Source organism: Nilaparvata lugens, chromosome 6 (assembly GCF_014356525.2).
Source record: "Nilaparvata lugens isolate BPH chromosome 6, ASM1435652v1, whole genome shotgun sequence".
Classification (NCBI taxonomy): Eukaryota; Metazoa; Arthropoda; class Insecta; order Hemiptera; family Delphacidae; genus Nilaparvata; species Nilaparvata lugens.
Genome location: NC_052509.1, coordinates 52,684,177 through 52,712,106, shown reverse-complemented (window position 1 = coordinate 52,712,106; position 27,930 = coordinate 52,684,177). Strand labels below are relative to the sequence as shown.

At 33.0% G+C, this 27,930-nt stretch overlaps 1 protein-coding gene across 1 annotated transcript in view; it reads left to right on the top strand.

Annotated features, from left to right (window-relative positions):
* Positions 1–23,807, top strand: part of LOC111057269 (importin-7) — a 31,951-nt gene extending 8,144 nt beyond the window's left edge. The window contains exons 4-20 of the mRNA XM_039431241.1: positions 463–621; positions 1,608–1,764; positions 4,135–4,319; positions 5,472–5,645; positions 6,081–6,226; positions 6,746–6,909; positions 7,404–7,523; positions 9,764–9,979; positions 10,406–10,543; positions 10,853–11,131; positions 12,888–13,112; positions 14,015–14,238; positions 15,038–15,183; positions 15,919–15,978; positions 17,751–18,020; positions 20,789–20,932; positions 23,032–23,807. Of these exons, the coding sequence (XP_039287175.1) occupies positions 463–621; positions 1,608–1,764; positions 4,135–4,319; positions 5,472–5,645; positions 6,081–6,226; positions 6,746–6,909; positions 7,404–7,523; positions 9,764–9,979; positions 10,406–10,543; positions 10,853–11,131; positions 12,888–13,112; positions 14,015–14,238; positions 15,038–15,183; positions 15,919–15,978; positions 17,751–18,020; positions 20,789–20,932; positions 23,032–23,099 (2,875 nt within the window). The 3' untranslated portion in view covers positions 23,100–23,807. The remainder of the gene's footprint in view (positions 1–462; positions 622–1,607; positions 1,765–4,134; positions 4,320–5,471; positions 5,646–6,080; positions 6,227–6,745; positions 6,910–7,403; positions 7,524–9,763; positions 9,980–10,405; positions 10,544–10,852; positions 11,132–12,887; positions 13,113–14,014; positions 14,239–15,037; positions 15,184–15,918; positions 15,979–17,750; positions 18,021–20,788; positions 20,933–23,031) is intronic.
* The last annotated feature ends 4,123 nt before the right edge of the window (positions 23,808–27,930 follow it).

The window sequence follows — 27,930 nt, the reverse complement described above, 5'->3', positions numbered from 1 at the left end:
CTCCAATTAATATCATCTTACTTAGTACAAAATTTCCTTGCACGTGCTACTAGTAGGCTACATATAACTCTAATCAATTTAAATTTACTTCAAATTTTCTTGAACGAAATTGAACTTCATGAAACTGCAATTTATGTTATCGTGGCTCTGTTGACTTTTGGTAATTTGACCACCATATTAACTAGTTGAAAACATATTATAGAAATATTTTTTCATTCAACAAAATACTTGTTGACAGCAGATTGAACAAACTGTAACCATTAAATATTGTAGCAAAATTCTGTAGTTGAACAAAATACTTTTCAGTATCATGTTTATTAGACATGTATTAGATATTTGAACATAAATTCCGCAATTAGAAATGAGGGTTGTGTCATTTTTCTTTTATTATTTAATGAGAATCTTTATGTTGACAACATTCTTGAGCTAATCCATGAACTAATATTAATTTTGTTTGTGCAGGATACAGTTGTCCATTTGTGTGGGCACCATAGTGAAGCATGACTTTCCAACTCGTTGGACTCAAATAGTTGACAAAATTAGTATATATTTACAAAATCCAGAGGCTACAGGCTGGTCTGGTGCGTTGTTGTGCCTATACCAATTGGTCAAAACTTATGAGTAAGTATTACTTATACAATACAGCTACAACTTAATGTTTTAGTTAGAATGTAATTCAGAAAACATATTTACTATATTATGGTTGAAATATTATGTAAATGATAATTGTTTCTTTTGTCCATTACTTATTCTCACTTTTTCATCCAAAATTTCTTATGTAATACAACATTGTCTATAAAACATATAGGCTACCAATGAAACCCTTTGTTACCCTTCTCACGTTTTCAATGTTCAGTATTTCTCCATTCTTCAAAAACGTGTATGTTATAATTGTAATAGCTAATGCAATCTCAAAATCGATTGATTCATGGGCAAATCCAATTATAAATTATGAATTTACTCTATTGATTAAAATTTGATTAATAGTAGGTATTTTACTAAAAATATTACTAGTAACAATATATTTTACTAGTTATTTTTTTTATATTTTACTAATAGTAGCCTAAATATGTTGATTATAGTAAATATTTTAGTAACCTATCAATAGTGAGGAAAATCCTTTTTATTGATGGTTGGAATTTAATTATTAATGGAAGTAATCAGAGAAAGCAGAGTCAATGTAAATTTATCTTTGAAATTCAATGAGTAATTCCTCAAGTGAAATACTTGCTCAATTACAAATGACCTTTTTCAAATCCCGTAGAAGGCTTCACAAACTTATATATCAAGTTGACAAAAATGATGACAATATCTAGTACTACTTACACTTTCAAAAATTATTCCTTCGTACTTTCAATTTGACACATTTTCATTTCCCAGTTCATAGGTTTCCAGGCTGGAAACCAGTCTCCAGTCTGGTTTTTAGCTGTTCCAATCCTACATTCCTTCGTAGTTTCAATTTGACACGTTTTCATTTCCCGTTAATTCAGTTATACTTCATTTTTTGATATGCCTTGAAACTGGTTTTGATTATTGTTCTTGATGTATTTCTGTCCTTTCCAGTTCTATTATTAACATTATTCGTATAAATTTTTCTCTTCTTTTAGGTACAAGAAATCGGAAGAACGTGGTCCTCTGAATGACGCTATGAACTTGCTGCTACCAATGATTTACCAATTATGTGTCCGCCTCCTCCCCGACCAATCTGAACAATCTGTTGCACTCCAGAAACAAATTTTAAAAATTTACTTCGCCTTGACTCAAGTGAGTACATCATGACCGTTTCCATTTTTTTTTTAATTTCCTTCATATTTTCAGTAAGGTTGGGCAACCCTAATACGTTTGCTGAATTCAAGTTTTAATCTTTTTCTTCTATTCTAGGAGAGAAAAGGGAATGATTTTCTCTCTTGAGAAGAGAGAAGAGGGATTGTCTCTTATTATTCACTGTTTAATTGTGTTCCTGGATGATTTACAATATTATTTATTTATTTATATTTTTCACAAAGAAGACTAGAGAGAAAGACTAAGGATACTCCTTGTACTATTTCTTTCCCAAATTTAGATATATAAAATAGGGTTATGATTTCACTTTACTAAAATTTAGTCCATTTTCACTCAAAAACAACGAAAACTAAGATTTTTAAATTTTGACGGTTGAAAACAGAATAAAAAACAAAAATATCACACTCAAATCATCATTAATTGGAAAATTTTTGAGTTATTTTACAAAATTTAGAGCCAGAAAAAACACAACTCACTATTCAGCACAGCTGATCAATATAAAGTACTGTTTTGAAACCACCCTCAATTCATTACAAGAAGAGATGAAAAATGAAAAAAATCAATAAGTTAACCGAATCCATGTATTTTCATGGCAGAGTGTATGTTGATTGCCTATGTATTACATTATAGACCACGTTAATTAGATTTAAGTAGATTTCTGTACTCAGACCAAATCATCTGAGGTCTGACGATGGCCCACACTAAAGTCCGAGAGATATTACTTTTTACACGGCTCTCTCTCGAAGACAGAGAGGCCCGATGCTCTTTGCTTCACTGATCATTCCTAACAGCATTCTCCCTACTTTTGTGTCAGCATTTGATTGTGCGAAGCATGCTTACTCCTCTTTACAACTCAGTCCATGCTACAAACTGTGCAAAGAAATCTGTTTCCCCACTTCATGTTAAAAGAATATCTCTCGGACTTGAGGTCGAAACGATCGTCACTGCTATAAGAAAGTGCTTGAAAAAATGTTATTTAATGATTGTGAAAAAGAATTGATATCGAACACCAACACCATTATTTAATGCTGTACGGTACACTTTTTTTCTCAATTGGATAATCTTATTCAATATAATTGTTAAGTTCACTATAAGAGTGAGAAAAAATGGCAACTGAATTTTTTTTAAGTGGTCTAATAAGTGAGTTATGGGTTGTTGAAGTGCTAACTCCGTTTTCTTTCCAGATCATAAACAGTTTCCAATATATTAACAGAACTTCTCTTAAAAAATAAAAAAATGTATCTTTCCAAACTAAAACATTTTATTCCCCATATCGTTCATAAATAAAAAATTAACATTTTTTTGTAAATTCGATAACTTGTTTATTTTGGCATCAATCGCGAAAAAACGCATATTAGAACAAAGCCAATGATATAGCCTACTGAATGTATTAAAAACAACTCCAATGGAAAATTCGAAACCGTTTGTGATCTGGAAAGAAAACGGAGTTAGCACTTCAACAACCCATAACTCGCTTATTAGACCACTTAAAAATTTCAGTTGTCATTTTTTCTCACTCTTATAATGATCTTAACGATTATATTGAAAAAGATTATCCAATATAAATAAAAAAAGTGTACCAAACAGCCTTAATGAATTAATTCTTTCATTTTTACAGGTAAATTCTAAAATTTATTCATTTCCTATATTTGTTAGCTATGTTTCAAGAGCATTTTAGGGCCGGTTTCCGAGCTAGGGATTTAGCTAAGTTCTAGACTTTATTAAACAGCTGGAGTCAGAAAATTGACTTTCCGAAACTGGGAAGACGCAGTTTTTATGAAAATCTTTATTTTCTCATTTCTATTATTGGATATGTTTTTCCTTGACGAAATGAAACATTCCTAAATAATTCAAAATAGCTGAAACACTATTTTCTGTATTTTATTTTGTGATCAATTTCTAGTTTTTCGAAATTTAATTTGAAAATCGTTAGTCGTTGTACTGCGAGTAAGCCCCGTTACGGAAAGCCAAGTTTCTGACTCTAGTTGTTTGAACAATAGCGTAAGTAGATGTCCCATTGTATAGGACTTTTATGTCGCAACTTTTACTGTTAACTCAAGCTGATTACTGTCGATTTTTTATGTTTTGGCGGGGTGAGAGTGTATGAACGGCACAATATGAGAGACTACCAGCGTAACAGCTTCACGGGAAAGAACTACGTGGATTATCGGCTTGAGATAACAGTAAAAATTGCGACATAAACGCCCTATACCATGGGATATCTAATTATGCTATTGTTTCTATATGCTAGAACTTATCTAAATCCTAAGCTCGGAAACCGGCCCTAAAAGTGATTATATCACGACTATGTATCCACGACTTTCAATAACGGTGTATTTTGTTTGCTTGCAGTACGTGCTGGCCCTGAGCCTGATATCAAAGGAGACGTTCTCGCAGTGGATGGAGATAGTGCGCGCCATCGCCGACCAGCCAGTGCCCGAGCAGACCAACGTGGTGGATGAGGAGGACCGCGAGGACCTGCCCTGGTGGAAGTGCAAGAAGTGGGCGCTACACATTCTACAAAGGATGTTCGAACGGTCAGTTGGCTTCAACCGCAATTTCACTTTCCGTTAAGAACTGCTTCTTAATGATCACTTTTCAATACTTAAACCACGACATAGACGGGACATAGCTGTCTGATTTGTATGATTGAAAGCTATTATTTTCCACTCACATTTGTAGAGCGTTTTCGGTCGCCATTTCCATCTTTCCATATACATCTTTAAGGCTGTTTGGTAACCTTTTTTTATTTAAATTGAATAATCATTTCCAATATAATTGTTAAGATTATCATTATAAGAGTGAGAAAAAGTGGCAACTGAAATTTTTAAGTGGTCTAATAAGCGACTTATGGGTTGTTGAAAGTGCTAACTCCGTTTTCTTTCCAGATCATAAACGGTTTCGAATTTTCCATTGGCGTTTTTTTTATACATTCAGTATGTATTGGTATTATTCAGTATATATACCATTGGCTTTGTTCTAATATGCGTTTTTTCGCGATTAATTCCAAAATAAACAAGTTATCGAATGTACAAAAATGTTACTTTTTTATTTATGGGGAATAAAATGTTTCAGTTTGGAAATATATTTTTTTTATTTTTAAGAGAAGTTCTGTTAATATAGTCGAAACCGTTTATGATATGGAAAGAAAACTGAGTTAGCATTTCAACGGCCCATAACTGGCTTATTAGACCACATAAAAATTTCAGTTGCCACTTTTTCTCACTCTCATAATGATCATAACAATTATATTGAAAAATATTATCCAATTTAAATTTTAAAAAAAGTTTACCGAACAGCGTTAAGTTACGACATAGAAGTCTGATTTGTATGATCGAAAGCTATTATTTTCTACTCACATTTTTGGACAGTTTTCGGACGCCATTTTCATCTTCTTATAGACATCTTTAACACAAGTGTTGAGGATGATATATGTCGTCCATATTCAACCTTGTGTTGAAGATGTACATGAGGAGATAGATATGGCGTCCGAAAGCGCTCCACAAATGTAGATGTACAAGTGTTGAGGATGACATGTATCCTCAAATTGAGAAGAGATATTCCATCCGTACTTTTAGTTAGTAGGACTTTTTAGTTGAACATTTTAGAAACTGACTCAAATGAAATGAAGATTCAATCATCATAGTAGCTACTGTTTTGATGAAACTTCTTTTTGCACTACTTTACAGGTATGGCAGTCCAGGAAACGTAGTGAAGGAGTACGAAGAATTCGCCAATTGGTATCTGAAAACGTTTTCAGGCGGAATTTTAGAAGTGTTATTGAAAATTTTGGATCAATATAGAAGAAAACAGTATGTCTCACCAAGAGTTCTACAACAAACATTGAATTACATCCATCTCGCGTGAGTAGAAATTCTAACTATTGTTTTGACGTATTATTTGCTACATGACAATAGATATCAATACTCTAGGTAAAAGTTGGAGCTTGTATTACTATTCACAATTTATTCTATTATTAGACAAAGCATTGCGAACTTCCTTTTTAGATAGATATTTTCATAGAAATAGAAGTTTGCTTTTTCAATTTTTGTAATACTTGATTACAGTAGCCTTAAAAAGTTTTGATGTATTATCCAGATTTGAATGCATTCAAAACATTTTAATTTTAATTATCATTTTTGGAGTATATGCTACTGACCTAGAATTTCTTTTAAAATTCTTTACCAGTCTTGTTCCTCTTGGATAAGCAAAGTTTATATTGTAATTTCACCATCAATTGAATTTCAATCAATCAGTGGGGTAAAACAGTTGAAAATGAATTCTTTTGAATGTTTCAGTGTCAGTCACTCACATTCATGGAAGTTCCTAAAACCACACATGTTTGCAATCATTCAAGAAGTTCTCTTCCCTTTGATGTCGTATTCAGCTGCTGACGAAGAACTTTGGAATTTGGACCCCCACGAATACATCCGTGTCAAATTTGGTATGTGCATCAATTTATATGTCCCATTATTTATGCTTCATAGCAATTGATCAATCATTTTAAGATATTACAATCGTGTCAGATATTATGGAACTCAGTAATTAAATTATATAAGCTCAAAATCATAATTTACTGTACTTCTAAATAATTTTCTTGCTTAGTGACTTGGATAAAGTAGTAAATTTAAAAGTACATTCAAATAGTTATGGCACGAGGACCTTGATTACCTAATATTTTTTAGTTTTGAAAAGTGTAGTTTAACCTCACTTATAAAAAAATTCCTGAAGTGTTTGGCAATTCCAAACATTTTCCTACATTGTTGAAATAAACATTTTTTTTGGGGGGGGGGGGAGAGGAAATAAATGGTTGACGAATAATAATTTAAAATTCTATGTCAGAATTCAACAATGTAGTGACTTAATTGAAGCGCAAACATTATCAATCCACCATTTTTACACTAATTATTTTGTAGCATAGTTTATTATATGCTGTTGTTGGCAATTATCTGTTGTTTTGCAGATATTTTCGAAGATTTTGTGTCGCCAGTGGTGGCAGCACAGACGTTGTTGCACTCTGCATGTAAAAAGCGCAAAGACATGCTACAAAAGACAATGCATTTGGTAATGCAAGTGCTGACTGCACCAATTGCTGAGCCTCGTCAAAAGGATGGAGCTCTTCATATGGTAAAATATATTTCAAGTGAATATGAATTTTTAGGACACTTGGCTTGATATTATTGTGCTTAGAGTGGTAGAGAGTTTAGAGTATTAAGTGATAGAGAGGTCTAGATAGTCCTAACTTTGCCAAATAAAGAATGAATGCTTATTTTGGACGTTTATAAAAGCTCTCATTTAAGCCCTAATTATCCATGTGATTAAGAAACAATGTGATAATATTGAGGCAATAGCATTAATTCCAAAATAACCTGTTTTATTTGAAACAATTGTTATATTTTTCAGAAGAGTTATTGTGATGTATACAATATAAATCGTATACAATAGAATTATGCTACTTATATTTTCACTAGGTTCATTTTCGCAGTATATTTTTACTGATACACTAACCACAACACCTTGGTAGTTATCTGCCGTTCCTGCAATGAATTATAACGGCATAAGTTGAGAAACATGGATTGAAAAAGTTGAAAACTAATAACATAATTGTGTTGGAATTTCAGGTTGGAGCATTGGCTGATGTACTATTGAAGAAGAAACTGTACAAGGATCAAATGGACAAATTGTTGTGCCAGTACGTCTTTCCTGAGTTCGACAGCCCTCGTGGTCATATGCGAGCTAGGGTAAATATTTATTTTCCCATACAGCGTATTCTATGTGTTGTGAACTTTTTAAATAGTTGTTCGAAAATATTTTATAAAAGTTGCACATGTCATATATCTAACTAATGTGACTTTGATAAATAAGGGGTTTTCAACCGGAGAAACGAGAGGACGGTGCTTATCTAATCAGTGCAATTAGAAAAAGTTTTTCCTGTAATAATAATGATTTCATATTCAACACGACTGTCACCATATTTGACTGTAACACCATTCCAAGAAACGTTCCTGTTTTGCCTTGACCTAGGGCCACCCAATCGGAGAGATTCTGCCATGCCGACTCTAAGGGCCGGTTTTCGAGCTCGGGATTTAGCTAAGTTCTAGACTTTAACTGGCTTTAAAATCTGGAGTCAGAAAATTGGCTTTCCGAGTCAAAGCGTTAACGTAGTCGAGGACTTGAATAGACTCTGGAGTTTAGAGATCACGTTAGACCCTGGAGTTTACAATTTCGCTTTCTGAGTGAAGGGTTTATAAGTCCAGGACTTGAATTAGATTCTCGCCTCTTTCCGAGTCAAGGATTTATCAAAAATCGTTAAGTCCAGGACTTGAAACAGCGTGATTTTAAACCCTCGACTGGGGTAGGGTTTAAATTCAAGTTCTAGACTTAACTGAGCAAACACAATTCAGTTATTGTTTTGGAGTAGATAAAAAGCCAAATAAATGTCATGGAATACCTAAATTATTAGGATTAGTCCATCTAAATTCATAATTTATAGTTTGCAAGTTTATTTTGGAATAAAATTGTATTCGAATTATGCGTAAAAAACTAACCTTATTTCACGTCTGTGACATAACCTAAAAATGTTCAAGAAAAATAATACCAGGATTTGCCTTGGAATTTATATTCCAATCTGAATGTTTTTAATCAATGTCATATTCAATATATTAATAATATAACAATAATAAATTATTATTCCATTTTTTTCAAAACATACGTTTTCAAACTCAATAGCCTAATGAGATTTTTATTCCAAAATCAATGGCTAGGATCAATAATAGCATAATGTAAAATAAAATGTTTATTCATCTATCTTTCAAAAAGTTAGGTTTTGCTTTGAATAGGCCTACAAAGAAATGGAAACGTATTTTTATTTTTACGAAATAATTTAGAGAGCATGCTCATTTGAATTATCCTGCTGCAATCAGCTTTTTTCGTTTTGCTATAATGCCAACAATACAACAGCAAAATATTGTGAATTTCCCTCATGTTTACTGCGTTAAAGTCCCGGACTCAAATAAGTCGAAAACTTAATAGACCCCGGAGTTTAGAAGATAAAATCGTGACTCAGAAAGTCGATTTAGACCCAAGGGCTTATCTAAGTCTTGGACTCTGTAAGTCCAGAACTTATAGATCTCGAGCTCGGAAACCGGCCCTAAAAAAGCCGGTAAAACTCTTGAGTTTTCTTCATTCAAGATTTAGACACAAATATACCTGTTCCGACTCCAAACATTCTACTCCCATCACTTTCTAGGTTTGACATTACTTCTTCATCCTTCTGGTTTATAAGAGTAGCTTAATAACCCCGAATTTACTCTTATAAACCAGAAGAATGAAGTATTGGCAAACCTAGAAAGCGATAGGAGTAGTATGTTTGTTGTCGGAACAGATATATTTGTGTCTAAACCTTGAAGAAAGAAAAGTCAATCAAGAGATTTACCGGGGCTCTGGGGATCCTTCCAATCTCCATACTCTCAGTATACCATTTCCAGAACTTTTCATAAAGTAGGGTTTACATCAGACAAGTTTACTTTAGTTCAAGTTTCTTTAAGTTTTAATTAAATGTGTGATATTGAAAACTAGAAGTCAGCAGTATAGTTTAATTGGATGCAAGTTTTCATAACCTCAAAAGTATATTGGCTGATTATGAATTGAAAAGTCTAATTCATCTCAATGTATCTTTCTTACTTTTCCATTTAGTTGTTTTTATACATTCTACATTGACAACTGTTTTTATTTTTTCATGTTCTCATTTTTCCATTTGTAGGTTGGATTGTACCTTCAAAATTCAAGTTGAATTCATAAGACAAACATGTTCATCATCTAAAAAACTTGAGGAAGGAGAGGATTTAAGCTTGTAAACTTAACTACAAGTGTGCAAAATACATTAATTCTATACAAAACTTGAACTCAAGTTCACTTGACTAGTGTGAACGCCTCTGTACAGACCTAAAGTATGTTAGTTTAATTGTGATGTATGTTGCAGGCTTGTTGGGTGCTGCACTACTTCAGCGAGATCAAGTTCAAGCAGGAGGAGATCCTGGTGGAGGCGATCCGCCGAACGGTGAACGCGCTGCTCAACGACCAAGACCTGCCTGTCAAGGTCGAGGCGGCCATCGCCGTTCAGATGTTGCTCTCCGACTACCAAATAGGGTCTATGAAGCTTGCCCCGTCAAATACCAAATCAATTTTCATTTTAAGGGTTAAATTTATCATATTTCCATTGAAATTGCTTTCTGAAAGCCTTGAAAGTCAAGGAAGCTATCATTTTAATGCTGTTATTAATTCATCCAATAAGCACATCATCAAAATGACAGGGAGAGAAAAATAGGTAACCTTGTGCTATACCTCTCCCAAATTTAGATAGGGTTATACATATTCCGAAATAGGTTAAATCGTTTAGTTCTTTACTTCACAAAATTTTCAATCCTTGATAATATGTTCACAAAGTAGATTTTCAAATTAAGACGCTTCAAAACCAAAAATAGAACAAATATTTCACATTATTATTACTTTAATAGAAAAGATTCACATATCAAAGAAATAATTTTAAACCGAAAAACAAACTTAATTCTATTATTAGTAAACATATATTCACTTATTAATCATTCAAATTTTTTTATTCTAGATCAAACCGATAACATTGGAACTGCTGAAGATAATTCGTGAAACTGAAAATGATGACTTGACTGGTGTCATGCAGAAAATTGTTTGTATATACAGTGAACAACTCACTCCAATTGCTGTAGAAATCTGTCAACACCTGGTGAGTAATGAATTTTAAAATTTTATTTTGTTAAAAAAAAATTCAACTAATAAATTACTAATAACTAAAAGCTTAGTATTTTCAGATATAATTAAGATTAGAAATTGTGTTTTCTTTTAAAACTCAAACTCTTCTAGTAAAGTTTATTCATCTTCCAATCAAAAAAGTTGTACTTGACAATATTCTATTTCCAACACCAGTGTTTAAACTATGCACACACCATAATTCCTATTCATAGAAAGTTCAGAACCTATCTTTTATCCTATCTGAGTGTTGGACTTGATGACTGATATTGATTGTATTTTGTAGGCGACAACGTTCAGTCAAGTGATCGAAACCGACGAAGGAAGTGACGAGAAGGCGATCACCGCCATGGGACTGCTCAGCACAATCGAAACTCTACTCACTGTTATGGAAGAACAACCCGACATCATAGCACAACTCGAGCCCACAGTTCTTCAAGTCGTTGGTCACATTTTCTCCCAGAGTGTTATGGAATTCTACGAGGAGGCTCTCTGTCTAGTCTGTGATTTAACTAGTAAAAAAATTTCTCCCGACATGTGGAGAGTTCTGGAACTAATGTACACGGTATGTAATGTTTTGTTTAGTCAAAGTATGCCCTTAAAATGTAGATTTAATTATTTGAGCGCGAATGACAGTTCAAACAAAAATGAATTAGAAGATTCTTCATAAATTTATTGTCGATGTGACAAGAAGTATCTCATACAACACTCATACTATCATACAATTTTTAATGTTCCTTTATCTATAAACATGAATCATAAATATCTTGAGACATGTTTTGAGAGATGAACCATAGTGAGGTCCACGTTATAATGGCAGTGGAGAAAGATAGGAGAACAGCGTTTCCGATCCTCAGTCTTCTCAATGCCTTCTATGGAGGGTAACTGATACCGGTTTATTGATTAATATTAACTGTTCATTCTCGTTAAAAGTAATCAATTATATTTTTCAATGATTTTGTCATGAATTTTCATAATCAAGATTAAATATTTTGTCAATTACTTATATTTCTACATTGTAAAAAAACAATCTGGCAACAGAGCAAAGCGAGAAAGAGATAGCGCTCTCCGGTTGGTTGAATGATAGACAAGAATAGTAATACTATTGCTAATTAAACATTGCCATTATAACGTGGACCTGACTATAGCTTTTTCTCATTTTTTCTCAAACCTAGAAAAGTTTTGCAAGCCTCATACTTATTTTACATTTCCTGTATAGTATCAAATCTAAGATATCTGAAAATATGCAAAGATATTGAAAATTTTGATTTTTTTTTGGTAGAATTGGAATAGTGATTCGAATAGATCGATACTTTTTCCTCCACCTACTGTCTAAAGTCCATCTAATACATCCTTCAGTCGGCTAGCGCTACCTGGTCGTGGGTTCGAATCCCGTCGGAGGCATGAACGTTTGATAATCTCATCAGATCACCCTCGCACAAGCAAAATGCTCATATGGGCATCATTTACAATAAACTGACACAGAATTCCAAAGCACTAGTTCTTTGGCCTTTAGATTATGTTTGAAGTTTGAACAAGCAATACTATGAAGGGAAATTTGAAATAATATTTTCATCAATTTTGAAAAATATTTTCATCAAAAGTGTTCTTTTTTTTAAAATCTCACTTTGCTACTTGAAGTATAAATAAGTATTGTAATACTGAATCAAATCGAGATATATACTTCCTACTAATTGGCAATTAAAATTGTTGGCAGGTTCATAAATGTAGCTCCAATCAACTAGTTTCACTTAGTCGATATTATTACTTTACTTGAACTAAATAACTTGAACAAATATGTTTTATTCAATTGTTATTCGAAACTTACTTGAAGTTTCAATTTGTAGGTGTTCCAAAATAGTTATTTATGTATTAAGAGCGTAAAACGTGACTTTATCGCTCGAGTCAAAATAGTTACCACGCGACGCGTAGCGGAGCATGTTAATTTTGACGAGAGCGATAAAGAAGCTTCCCGCTCGAATTACATTCAAATTTTTTCTACAACTGCAGTATTGGATACCAATACAATAAACAGTATATTTAATTCGTCATCGCTCAAGTTCATTGCTGAATTCATTGTTGAGTTGGGATGATGATAACCTTAAAATCTAACTTACACAAAAATGTAGCCTACTGCGCATGCGCTGGCGGTTAGCGAGCGTAAACAGCTGGAGAGCGTAAAATAGATTCTTGCTCGCTCCTCACAAAACAGCTGTTTTATGATGAGTTTACGGTTCGTAAAGAAGAACTGTACCAGCGGTTGTAGAAAGATACGGTTCTGATATTATTCATTGAAACTAACGTTGAATTTTGATTTGTAGGTGTTCCAAAAAGACGGTTTGGATTACTTCACGGACATGATGCCAGCGCTGCACAACTACGTGACAGTGGACACACCGGCATTCCTGTCCAACGAGAACTACCTGCTGGCCATGTTCAACATGTGCAAGCAGATACTCAGCGCCGACGCCGGCGAAGACCCCGAGTGTCATGCCGCCAAGCTGCTCGAAGTCATCATACTGCAGTGCAAGGGACTCATTGACCAGGTACTCACTCTCACTACAAGTTTATTTGATAGAAAAGAACTAAATGGAAAGAGGAAACAGAATTAATAGTTGACATCTTCATTTCTTGAATCTATTTCGATTATTTGATCAAAGATTTGTCATACCAAAAATTGTCACTTGCAAAACACTGACTATCATTTAATTGGTAATTTTAAATTTGAAAAGGTTATGAGAAAAGCTGTAAATAATAAATCACACTTGGAAATTGAATTCTATATTTAAAAATTATTTTGAATGTCTTGAAAATTGTAGGCTCAAAATTAAATTTTTGAAAATGTTGAGCCTAAAAATTGAAAATTTTACCATGTAAGCGCTTGTTATTTATATATTTGTATATAGTTTTATACATAAACTTATTAAATTAACCTAGCAAGTAGCAACTCTTACTTTGGCATTACAATTTAATTCATCACCACTACACCACTCAAGTTGATACAGTCATAATCTGGAGGATTTGGTATTACATGAAGGTCACTGTGCTTTAGATTTAATTTAGGATGAATGTTTGTTTCTTGAGTACCAATAACAATTGACTAACTCATTCCAGTTAACTCATAGACTCAACTATACTTTGTGAAACTTTCAATCAGATAAAATTGTATTCTTGACAACTTGGAATCGTTGCAGGTATAAAGAGTTAGTTCATCGTATCAGAATGAATGAAGTTTTATTCTCAATAAGCTCAATACAAGAAAATGTAAAATGCCTTCATATCAAAAACAAATAAACAAGTTTATAATATAAACTTCAGAGAATGCAAGTTTAGATTTGTTCACTTATTGTTTTAGATTTTTTATATTTCAATCAAATTTTGTTTACGTTATGAATGAATTTTAATTGTGCAAAGTGGATATGGTAGTGAATATGCTGTATGTTTTCAGTGTATTCCGTCGTTTGTGGAGCTGGTGCTGCAAAGGCTGATGCGAGAAGTGAAGACGTCGGAGTTGCGGACGATGTGCCTTCAGGTGGTGATTGCCGCGCTCTACTACAATCCCCACCTGCTCTTCGAGACCATGGACAAACTACAGCTGTCGGTGCCCTCCACCGAGTCGTTGGCGTCGCACTTCATCAAGCAGTGGATTCACGACACTGACTGCTTTTTAGGGTATGTATGCTAATCACGTTTTCCCAAAGTTAAGAAGCTAAGTTATTGCAATCAATTCAAAAAATTCAGATGGATAGCTTCTTGGTATGGTTTCCACTGTTGATGTATACAATGATGCAACATACGCAACGCGATAGAAATTCGCCGCAGCTTACTCGAAACAAAAGTATATGTGTTAACTTGATGTCTTTGTTTACTTCTGATATCTGTGAGAACTAGATTGGTTGCTTCCATAAGATTTCACCAGCGCTGGCAAACCACCCATCCACAAACTGGCGCTGGACGACATTGGCCTTAATTGGGCCAACATGTAGATGCGGCAAACAATCGATAGCTTTTTTGCGATAATTGTTGTGGGGTAGCAAGGTAGCGAGCGCTGTTCGTTGTTATTGAATTGCTTTCGAAGAAACCATTATTTTAGGGCTAAATTTATATTGGGCAATCACCGTTTGTACATCGTGAATAGTAGAGTTATGGAAGATCTTTCATCATTTAGATCTAAAAGTTGATTCGTGAAGTCTTTGTGTTTGGGAAAGATGTTTCAATCAATTTTTTGGTAGCAAATTATTATTTATTCAGCTTTTACCATTGCGAATGTTTTACCTAAATATAATATTTATGGACAAGAAACGATATGAATTATCTGTACATTTGTATCACCAACGCAATATTTAAAATTACTCCTTATAGGCTATATTTCAATTGTAATTTAACAGATGTAACATCCTTTAGATTCACTTTATTTCACTTATCACTTTATTAAATTCACTTAAATAACATAGTCGTTCTTCTTTTTCAGATTACATGATAGGAAACTGTGTGTTCTTGGCCTATGTACATTACTCACAATGTCGCCTCAAAGGCCAAAAGCTGTTAACGAATGCGTCTCAGAAATAGTTCCTTCTTTAATTCTTCTCTTCGATGGCCTTAAAAGAGCTTACACAGGTAATTATCAGCATTATAATGTATGCAATACCAGACAGGTTTCAAGTTGAAAATTATCTCTTGATTCAAGTTGTAAATGTAAAAGTTATTCTTCCATGTACGCCCGTCGATCAATGTTGACCGGCTATTTGTATCCAAAGTTTCAAGTTATGAAATTATTCACTTCAGTATAATTTTTTTAATTATTCTTTCTGTATGATTCTTCCTATATTGGCTGTGCAGAGGCCGCAAAAATAGTTGAATTTATTTATATTTAGTGTGAAATACTGTATAATATTTAGTGATAGTATGCCATTATATTTGGCTACATACCATGATATTTGATGACATCGTTGACATACACTATGAATAGAAAATACAACTTCATTGAATGTTTGAATATTATGCCGGTATACTTTGTGCCGGTTGCACAAAAGCCGGTCAAGTTTTAATCTTAATTAATTCCACGAGAACCAATCAGAAGTCGTCTTTTCAAAAACGCCTTTTCTGATTGGTTTTCATGAAATTAACCGCGGTTAAAATATAACCTAACCGGCTTTTGTGCAACCGGGCCTTTCTGTTGTGTTTGTCTTCTTCCTGATTTCATGTTATTATTTTAAATCACTCTAAAACAGTCTTGTTTGTGAGGCAGTATAGTTTATTGAGGTTTCATCTTATACAAATTTTGAAATTATTTATAATACATTCAGTTTATTCTATTTATTTGTATTGAATTTTGAATGTTTATTTTTCTAGCCAAAGCTCAAGAAGGGGATGAAGATGAGGAAGATGAAGAAGAGTCTGACATTGATGAAGGTAATTGATATTCTTTAAGATCCTTGAATAAATTAGTTGAAAAGAACTATCTAAATAATGCTATTTATTCATAATAATATATTTTCAAGATTGATTTGACGTCTTACCTAAGGTAAATTACTGTAGAAATCTCCGCTCAAAATGAACATTATAAATGAAATGCAATAATTATAAATGAATAGCTTGACTGAACTATATTTTTGCATAGACAAATTCCAGATGCTGTTGTAGAGACTCCTCTGGCCAGACACTATGCCAAATAAAATTTCATACAAACTCTGCATTTGTGATAACTAAAATGTTACCATGAAACAATTTTGTGTGATACATTAAATTTATTTCATTTTTTCAACTACCTATTAAAAACTTATTTCATATTTATTTAATCTCAACAGTCCAATATTTTATTGAACGTCGCATGAGCCGAAAAAAAAATAAAATCTGGATAGTGCCATTGAACTTTCATGTAACTGTTCACACTGAACGCAACCAGCAAGTGCACGCGTTCAGTGTGAGAGTATTCCTATTGCTCTTCCCAGATTTAGTTTCTCATCTCCACGCTTGGTCATGCATAACCAAGCTTGCACTTGCACATTCAATTTTGAAACTTTGTAAATTAGTGTTAATGTCATACAGTAATGATTTGTGATTCCATCTCTTCTTCGAGAGCTTTACGACTGATAATGATAATAGAATATTTGCCTAAATAAAGTTACCTTAGACACTACCTCCGTAAACAAAGCCATAGTGCATTCTGGTGACGTCAGCACAGGTAGGGCTCCAACACCAATTAAAAGTTGTTGATTCCAGTTGTTTTATATCAGCTAGTGTTTTTATTGATGTAGTAGTACTACCTGTGCTGACGTTATCATCAACCACCGGTCATGCACTATAGCTTTGTTTAAGGAGGTAGTGCCTTAGAGCCAACGTTAGTAGACAGTAGACTGTCTTCTTACTTTGCCTTAGAGCCCCATTTGAAGCTATATCTGTACACGTTACTTATAATTTAAGAATTTCAGAATCTAATATGCAACTTATGTGAATTGAATCAAGAAAATAATGTTATCGGTATTTCAACTATAAGAGGGACTTACTTGTTCAGCTAATAATAATACATTATACTACCAATCAATTGATATTATAGACATGAAATATACAGGGAGTCCCACGAAAGGCGTAACAGCCAAAGACTATAGATTCTAAATTAAATTTGCAACAATAAATGTCCAGTAAAATTTTCTTATGTCGACCTTAGTTTTCGAGATATTTCGATTTTTCGATATTTTTGAAAAACGTCAATAACTAGAAAACTATTAGTCAAAATCTCATTCCAAGGACATAGTTGGAAAGAGGAAGAAATTTCCAATAATATTCTTATAATTTGTTCCTTTATTTCACGTTTTTGAACTTTTTATGAGTGTTCAAACTATTTGAAATTCGGCTTTGAACTCGACGAATGTACTTTTTTCAACTTTGAACGCTCATAAAAAGTTGAATAATGTTGAACAAGGGAACAAATTATATGAATCTTATTGGAAATTTCTTCCTCTTTCCAACCATGTTCTTGGAATGAGATTTTGACTGATAGTTTTCTAGTTATTGACTTTTTTTCAATATCGAAAAATCTATATATCTCGAAAACTAAGGTCGATATAAGAAAATTTTACTGGACATTTTTTGTTGCATATTCAATTTAAAATCCATGGTCTTCGGCTGTTACACCTTTCGTGGGACATCCTGTATAAGATGATAACTTGTTAATTTTTCAGAAGTGCTGTCGAGCGACGAAGACGACATCGACTTTGAAAACCAAGACTACCTGCAAGCACTGCAGTCGCAGGTGACGAAGAGCAAGAAGGCGCAGAACAGCCAGTTCAGCATCACGGCCACCATTCAGGACCTGCCCGACGATGACGAGGATGACGATGACGATGCCGACTATGAGCCGACCGAGGAGACGGCGCTGGAGAGCTATACCACGCCCCTCGATGACGATGACTGTGCCATTGATGAGTACGTCGCTTTCAAGGAGGTTCTCCAGAGTAAGTGATAGATCATCACGACATAGATATACACTCATCTTTCTTCATAATCGATTCATAAGTGACTATCATTTTTTGTGTAGTTGAGTAGTTGATATTGTGGTAATTATTCATATTAAATGAAAAAGATATGCACCTTATGTGAATTGAATCATCAAAAAAATGTTATCGGTATTACAAACTGAGACAATTTCTTAGTCTTTTTTTACTATCATTTCTTGTATAAAGTCATTAATTAGTACGTCGCACTCAAGGACGTTCTCCAGATTAGGTCTATAGTGAGGTCCACGTTATAATGGCAGTGTAGAATTGACAATACTGTTGCTGTCCTTTTCTATCATACAACAAAACAGATAACGCTATCTCTCTCTAGCTTTGCAATGTTGTCTGTTTGCCAGAATATTTTATTGTTACTTTTGACAGTTACTGTACAAAAGTAGACAAACAGTTCTGAGCCGCCATTTTTTTCACCATTCTATCAAAATACTCTAGTAAACAAGTCGTATAATTGATTTAAAATGTATTTTTAAAACAATTGAATAATTTTTAGACATTACTGTATGAGAAACACAAATTAAAATACCTGGATTGACATTATAAAAGTTGATAACTAACCATCCTAGACTCCATCCATGCTTTAGTTAGGCTACACGTATAGGTTAGACCTACTCGTACCGGTATAAATAATATTGAAAGGTTGTTTCAGAACTATTTCCATTTAAATTATTTTTAATAAAATTTCTATTTTTAAAAGAAATTAGAATAGAATGCCTACGTAATAACTTGATTTCTGTTGTTTTGAATCAGATAGGTATATCACAGCTTTTTAAATTAGCCGCCATTTCAGGTTTGTATAAAAATAAAATCTGATCTCAGTTATGGAAGCAAATTTTTTAATCAAATTATGAAACAATATATATTCTTGATTAATTTGACATTAAATTGATTATTTTATTAAGGAAATGATAATTATTATTATTTGATCAAATTTAATGGGATAAATATTGAGTAACAGCTGTGTAGTACAGTCAGTGGCAAAATGGAGAGACTTGGCAACGTTTTTCTCCTATCTTTCTTCACTGCCATTATAATGTGGACCTCACTATAGTCACTCTTAACATTACTTGAATAAAGCCACTAGTCACTCTTAGGCTAGGTGTACACCAGTTAGTCAAGGCAAGAGAAGACATGATCAGACTCGTTTAGTCACAATACTTCACATTGTTACTTATGACGCAACTCACACTGATTAGTCATTGCAATTAGACATGTCTTCATAAGCAGCAACTATGTGAAGTATTGTGACTGAAAGTGTCTGGTCATGTCTTGTCTTGTCTTGTCTTGACTAACTGGTGTGCGCCTAGCCTTATTATTTATTGTATTTAAAGACATTTATGAGTTGGTTGCTTTCACGGAGGCTCTCCAGAGTAAGGCTAGTCACTCTTAGCATTTCTTGTATTGAGCCATTGAATAGTTAGTCGCATTCAAGGAAGTTCTTCAGAGTAAATGTAGGCTAGTCAGACTTTGCATTACTTGTTTAAAGCCATTCTATCATTTCTTATATAAAGTCATTAATGAGTTGATCGCGGTTGATTCAAGGAGGTTCTTCAGAATAATATTGATAGTCACTATCATTTCTTGTTTAAAACCAATTGATTAGTACGTTGCGTTCAAGAAAGATCATTAAATGATAGCTCTTAAATGTCTCGTATAAAGCTATTGAAGTTTTTTTTCGCCAATTGTTTGATTAATGAGAAGTACGTGTTGCATTCAAGGAAGTTCTACAGCGTAAGGGCCTTTTGCACAGTGTAAATTTAATTTGAAGTTTAAACCAAGTCTGGATTTTTTGATTGAAGTAAAATTTAGTTTGTACAGTATCAGTTTAAACTAACAAAGCATGAGGTGCAAACCAAATAATATGGATTAACTGACATCCGTGAAGATTTGATACGGAAACATCTGAAGAAACATTATTTTTCGACGATTGTTTTTTATTCTGCTGTAGACAATCATATTCAGGTTATAGTGAATTATTAGTTGATCATGAAAATAATTATTATAGAGGAATTGATAGACGTTTTCAATGAGATTGATGAGATGACGATTAAGAATTGGTGGTAATGAGTAAAATTAGGCAAAGAACAAGTCATTTCAATTTCTGGGATGATGAAGACTTTTTCAAACGTTTTTGCTTGAGTAATGCAACTGCCAATTTAGTATTTGATCAAATAAAAGACAACTTTGAACAGTGATCATTCAGCAGAAGACATGTTTTTAATAACACTGAGATATTTTGCATCTGGAAGGTTTTAATTATCGGGGGGAAACCATAGTAGATTTATGCATAACATCACTTTTCTTACAATCTAAAATAATATGGCACTAACTTAATTCAATAGTTATTGTATCTCATCATTAGAGAAATTTCTGTATCGCTTTTTATCTTCCATTGCCGTAAAGCTATGTAGATCGTAGATCACGAACGACAAATGACTGCCAATGAGTAGCTATACAACCTAAATTTAAATTTACTGCTGGGTTGTAAACAAATAGGAAATAGAAAATTCTCTGTAGAATTCAGCCTTCTTGATATGGTAAACAATGCATTTTATTAACTGGAAACTGAACTTGAGAACTTATAAAGTTGATTCATTCATCTTATCTATAGAAATCTTCTGAAGGTGAATAATCAGCTCAATTTTATTAGTACGGCTTTTGAAATGTTGCTTCATGAAATACTAATAATTTATTGTCATGGCTTATTGCAGCTCTCCAAGTGAACGACCCTGCATGGTACGCAGCACTGACCGGACATTTGACTGCTGAACAACAGGAGGCACTCAAAGAAGTGATCGTTCTCGCCGATCAGAGGAAAGCAGCAGCCGAGAGCAAGAGGATAGGACAGAGTGGCGGTGAGTGCAATCCAACTTATTAACATTTTTGTTCAATGATTGGGCTTCACAAATTATATGAATAATTTATTGGGAAAGAAGCAACAGAGGCCTACACAAATCATACGAATAATTGGCAGAGGATTAACAGAGGCCTACACAAATTATACGATAATGAACAATGGAGGCCTACACATATTTTACGAATGATTGAGGAAAGGAACAACAAAGGATATTTCTATCCCAAAAATATGTAGTCCTACAGTTCTTTGTTCCTGATTCAACGGAATGGAATTGAAATTGCCATCAAATTCTGTATGTGTATAAATTATTTAATACAATTATATTGGTTTCTAGGACCAAACCTAATGAATATTGAATGAAAAAGACTAAGAAATTGTCAAAAAACCACTGACCAGATGGTCAGTGACCAAAAGTCAAAATGACCAGATTCATTTCAACCAGTACAACACTACGAATTTAGTTTTATCATAAACATGTAAGCATACATTAGTCAATAGTTTTTCCATTTACATATTTGTATTATTATCTTCCACATTTGTTTTCTTGGTTTTTATTTTGTACTAAAAAGTAAATTTTATTATCATGGCGATTCTGTTGCTTAAGCCGCCATTTTGTCACACCGTTGAGGGGGGAGGAGACTGTCTAGCTAGGCCAATGGCAGGCGTTCATGCCCTCGACCAATAGCAGTACTCGCCTACTAGTATAAATTCTGCTGCTCTTGTATTTAGTTTTAGTTTATCAGAGATTGACAATGGTGTAATAACCGAAACCGGTCAACAGTGTTTTTTTTGACAATTTCTTAGTCTTTCATTCAATATGAATAATTACCACAATATCAACTTCTCAACTACACAAAAAGTAAACCTAATGAAACCTAAAAAATAACCTAAAACTCTAATGAAACATTAAATATATATAGAATGGCCCATTGGATTTAATGTACTATTAAGTTATATTTATTTATTTAGATTCTAGAATGTGAGCGTTGAATACGCAAGCACAAAATCAAATCAAAAATGATAGCGAGTGACCTGGCTGGTTCAAGTCTGGTGTCACAGTTTTCAGAGTATAGATCAATGATTGGAAGAGAATCAACATAAACCCAAAACTGATTTTCTCCCTTATTTTGTTTGAGTTCAAATTGAATGATGTTAACATTTCTTATTTATCACTTTGTTCTTTCTTACTTTCTCACTTGTTTATTTCTTACTTATCAGTTTGTTAACATTTCTTAATTATCACAAAAAAAATACTGTCCAAATATATATTATACGAAATATGTTGGATGTGTGTTGATTTATTATGAGCTTATATTACAACGATAGTTTCGAGGCTTGATGAAAGGTGTTGAAGTGACAGCCGTTCATGTTAAGATGGATGCAGGCTAACTGGAGAAAATGCCGGTTGTTATAATGTTTTGATGTTCAGGGGAAGACGAGACAATTTTTGAAAATGAGAGTTTATTCATTAGATCAATATCAGGATATTTGTGATGAATGTTTGAAAAATATTTTAATCATCTTTATTTAAAATTTTTCTAAAGATTTCAAAATATATCTTACAAAATAGATATTATAAGTTATGAGTTTGGATATATTCTATTGATTTTTATAGAAAACGAAATTCTACTTGATCTCTAAACATAATATTGTTTTCTTCTTCTTAACTATTCTTGAAATTATGATTAAAATTGCTATTTAACTTGAAAAATCTTAATTTCAGATTCTGCTAAACAAGCCTAGATTAATTCTAACATTGAAGATTTTAAAATGCTGAGAAGAAAACTCTGGAGATCTAAATGCTAAACTTCGTCACGATTATAAATAAATTATATCGTATACGAACGGTTGTTTTACAATTTATCCATAACTGATTTCTAATTATTTCTATAATCTTATTTGGATTCGCGCTCTGTTTAAAATAAGATTGTAACAAGAAACCAATAAAAATGTTTTTCTAATTTCAATAGGCTTTCTTTTTTAAAGATAGTCTAGATTCTAAATACGGTTATGTATCAACAAGAAGTTGTAGAATATAATATCCTTTCCAGATCTGTTAAAGTTGGGGTTTTAAACTATTTATTTTTCTTATTTCAGGATACGCTTTCGTTCAGCAAACAGTACCAACATCATTCAATTTCAGTGGCTCCCCTTTGGGACGATAAAATATCTAATGGATGTGTATTAACAAATTGTTAGGTTTTTTAAATAATAGATTTGTACAGGAAAAAATTGTGAACTGATGGATCTTTTTGAAACACAGGAACGTGTGTTTATTCTTGACGATTGCCAGAGAAAAGAGTTGAGAAATGACTGCTAAAATCATGTTTCGGGAATGTATAGTGATCCGGTAGATTTTAAGGTTTACTACAAATGATTGTATCTACAGGATGTGGATGTTACAGATTTTGTATTATTTATTTCATTGTTATCCTTGGTAACTTCTTGAAGAGTGCAGTGACAATTCGACGCTTGGTCACATTAGGAGGAGATGTGTGTTAAGTTTTTATACATTTTGTTGTTCATGTTTAACTCGATGACTCTTACCAAAATGTTACTTTTGTTTTTTGACACTCTTGCTTCAACCATCATTGTACAGTCATACAACACATGTGTGGTTGTGCTAGCTTGATTTTGCTCACAGATTATCGTTATATCGTTACATCATTGTCGTCATCATTGATTTTCTACTATTTTTGTCGAATTTTTAATATCTTGTTCCAGTGTTTATTGAAGGATATCATACATTATAGCATGTACTTTCCTCTCAAACGCAGTTGCTTTATTTTCTCTCTCATTTATTATGAGTGTGTAAAAATTGGCAGCTATACTGTAAAGCTTAAATATTAAAAATCATTTTATTTTTCCTGAAATTGATTTTTCATTTCACAAACCTTGTTCGATTTTGATTGCCAGTGTGGCTTATCTTTGAAACGATATCTCCGATACCATCCTCTGGAACTCATTAATTTGTTGTTTTCATTAATTTGTATAAAACATTGGTTTTTTATTCAAATGAATATCTTGGTGATTGAAAAAGTACCGATAAATTTCATTTAGCCTCAATCTCATTTTGATTGAACCTCATATTAAAATACAGAATACGTGCTATATCTTGTTCTTAATATACTCAGAAGAAGGCCTGTCATGTCTTATTATTCGTACACTCAGAAGAAGGGGACAAATGCATTATTGATTTCCATTTACAGCTAGTAATTATTGTAACTCTATCTTCTTTACTAAGTAGTCGAACTGGAGCAATCCACTTAGTCTTCGCAAATGTATCAAATTTCACAAAATACAAGTTCTCAATATTACACAAAATACAAGATTATGTTATTAGCCTCCTCTTATTTTTGTGTGATGCCCACATGAAGCTGAGTGCTAGCGCTGGTTGTTGAGGAATGAGGGATACATTGTTGACTTGAGAGTTTTAGGTGGGCTCCTAACCACAGAGAAGTATTTTTTTTAAGATATTAACAGGTGATAATAGTAGAGCTGGTTTATACGGTTACCCTTCTAATGGGTGTACTTAGCATTTGTCATTTATCCACTATTAGAGATTTATGACGTGATAACACATAGGATCAATATTATTATTACGTTCTAAGTATTCCGATTCATAGGATAAGGAAATTCATTTGTTTCAAACTAAGAATGAATTCACTGACCTAACTTACACATAAACGTGAGCATTTATCACTCTACGACAAGGCCACGAAATAATGTAAAAATCGTTAGACTTGATGACAGTGACATTCTGCTTTAACAATGAAATTGAGGAAATTTTATATACGTGGGCGGGGCTCTTGTCGAGTCTTGCGCAACTAGAGCTTAGGATCTTACGAACACCTTTGACTCAAACAACAATGACCTTAATAATTAATCTTGATACATTTTGGAAATGGCTAGAATTTTCCTTACAATTTGATCTCTCAATTAAACTAGCTAAAGTTGAAGTTGTATTTTCCTTACTCAGAATCATAATACCGTACTAAGCTTTAATATAGTTGTGTTACCTAAACGTAAAAATGAAACAGGAAAATATCAAATCCAAGTGAAGTTGATTCTGTTTACTAAAGAACGGTTGTCTTATCACATAAAAGCAGTTGGTCAATATTGACACATTCAACTGAATTTTTGTTCTTAGAGAATGTTCAATACTTGAAAGCATTGTGTTTCAACAAATTACATAATTCAATAAATGAGTTACTTTACGTATCGCTCTATTATAACTAGGCTTTGTCCTTAATAATAATAGTGATTTTGAAATATCACAAAATTCCATTGAACAAAAAGTGTAGAAAATTTATCAAGCTTCTTTTTTTTAATTCTAAGTTATGTCGGTTGAACCCATAATTGTTCTCAAGATATGATCGTGAAAGGTATGAGCAAAACGCTGAAAAATGCAACTCTTAAACCACCCTCATCCCCTTAGCACATGAGTTAGGAATGGGGACTTTTGATATGTTTCCTAACTAGTCTCAACAAAGCTGCAAAGTCAATTTTTTTTTTAAACATTCCCTACAAATACCTTTGTCAATTGGTCTATTGTTGGAGATTTGGAATGGAGATTTCACACTCAACACTAAAGCTGTTACAAAAGATGTAGGTAAATTCGTAAAAGCATGTAATTATACATAAAATTGAAGAGAATTTGATGCCTCATAAGCTCATAATCAGCATGTATTTTCCCCGTCGATTTTTAAAAAGTTATAAGAGCAAAAATAGAAAAAAATCGGTGACATACGTGTGTTTTTTTCAAAAATGTCACACCTTCAAGAGCGGATATCTCTAGAAAACTAGAGGAGATATAAAAAAAGTTGTAAAATTAATATTGTAGGAAATTATGTAAGCTTTAATTAGTTATATGATAGTCAAGTCCTCAAGATAAATAGTTTTTGATTTATGCGAGAAACCAAAAATGGTACCTTCAAACCACCTCCACCCCCTTACACAAGGGGTAGGGGTGGGGACTTTTGATATGTTTACCTCCTTACTACCCTAAACAGAACTGCGGGGTCAAAAATTGTCTTCCCAACTTTTCCCTCTATACCCTTTTTTGAGCATTCATTGCCTGGACTATTATAGAATTAATGGTTTTCATTCCAAAGATTGCTACCATAGAGATCAACTGTTATAGGCCTACATGAGATAAATGCTGAAGTATTGGAGCTTTTACTTCAAATCCTTATTTATTTCAAAAAAATGTGGATCAAGTTAAATTGGTTCCCGAGGAACTGACTCTGTTAAGAAAGAGATGTGAAGGTAGAATAACTTATAATATTTCTATATTTCATCAAAAAGCGATAAATTAGGCCTATTATTTTATCAAATCCTTTTCCTTGTCAATTTATTTTTGTTGAAAGAAAAAAATCACGTCAGCCGGGTCCAGCTCTAGGACTTGGAAAAGTACAGTCATATATTTACAATATTTACAGTAATAAAATCATTGATAGAGTAATTTCTAGATTCTAAGTACTAGAATCTAGTAAGAGTAGAGTGAGAGTAAGGCAGGTCAGTGTCGATGTTGCATCAGCCTTCTGTTACAACGTGGCTTCCCAAACAAGAAATCTCTCCTCTGATACAAAAGATTTGATACAAAGTCCTATGAAGATACGGCTCTCAGAATTAATAAAAAATAGTCTGTAAATGGAGCTACCCTGTTACGAACTTATTGTGTTAAATTATACGAATTACTATTTCGTCATTCAATAACACCTTCTTATTTTTATAGATCATTAATTTTACAGTAGTGTATTCAAGAAATATTTTAAGAGTTTGGGGAAGGCTGAGAAATTTTTGTTTGAGGGTGGGAAAGGTAGCTACTCAAACAAATTTGTTAAAACAGTTTGTGTTACAATTTTTATTTGATAAAAATTAATTGGAAATTGCTGGTCCATGTAGGGTCATATGCACTGTATTTATTTTTTGCAATGCTATATTGAAACACCTACAGTTTTATGTACAGGCATTTTCAATTTTTGCTCGGATAAAAACATTTTCATAGGGTATTAGTTATTTCAGTTAAAACTTTTGAATATTTTCTTTTCTAGTACGGTATCGTAAGTGATAAACTTTTGTTACTAGTTTGAAAATACAATAATATAGACATAGTCAATTATATAGTCAATAATATAGACAAGTCCCTTATACTGTACCAAAATATATTATACTTTCACAAAAAAGAATATCATTTTCAGTGACGTACTTGCTGCTTTTGTGAATTTGATGAACTATCATACTTAGGCTAGGCGCAGACCAGTTAGTCAAGACAAGGCAAGACATGATCATACACGTTTAGTCACAATACTTCACATAGTTGCTTATGACGCAACTCACACCGATTAGTCATTGCAATTAGACATGTCTTCATAAGCAACTATGTAAAGTATTGTGACTAAACGTGTCTGATCATGTCTTGTCTTGTCTTGACTAATTGGTGGGCGTCTAGCCTTACTTTCTTCTCAAACAACAACAGCACAGTATATGTTATACGATACCAGTTGTGCATTTTAATTGATTTTTCAAGAAGCCTAACACTGTTATAAAATATGCTTCTCATGAAAGTGAAAGTGGTGGACTAAGAAGGTAAATTTTGATTGTTTTATTGCACTATTCAATTGATTTTGAACAGGTCAACCAGTATTGAATGCCTTCCAAAGGTGTTACAGTGATTTGTAATTTAGTTATCAAGTTTCAATTATTCAAAACACTTTCGCAGATTTAATGACTCATGTGTAAAGATAATGTTCGAATAGGGAAAGTTAATTTCTTTAAATTGAATAATCAATTTAGAAACCTGCCCAGAGAAGAAACGCAACAGTGATACCATGGAGAAAAGATTTATTCTTCATGACTTTATACTTGACTATAAGAATAAAATATTATTTTGTCTTTGGTCTTACTCATAGGATAACAATCGTAGTTTAGGGGGTTGGTGATTCCGTTGCTTACGCTTGCAACGCATTTATCGGAGCTTCCTATTTTTAGTGA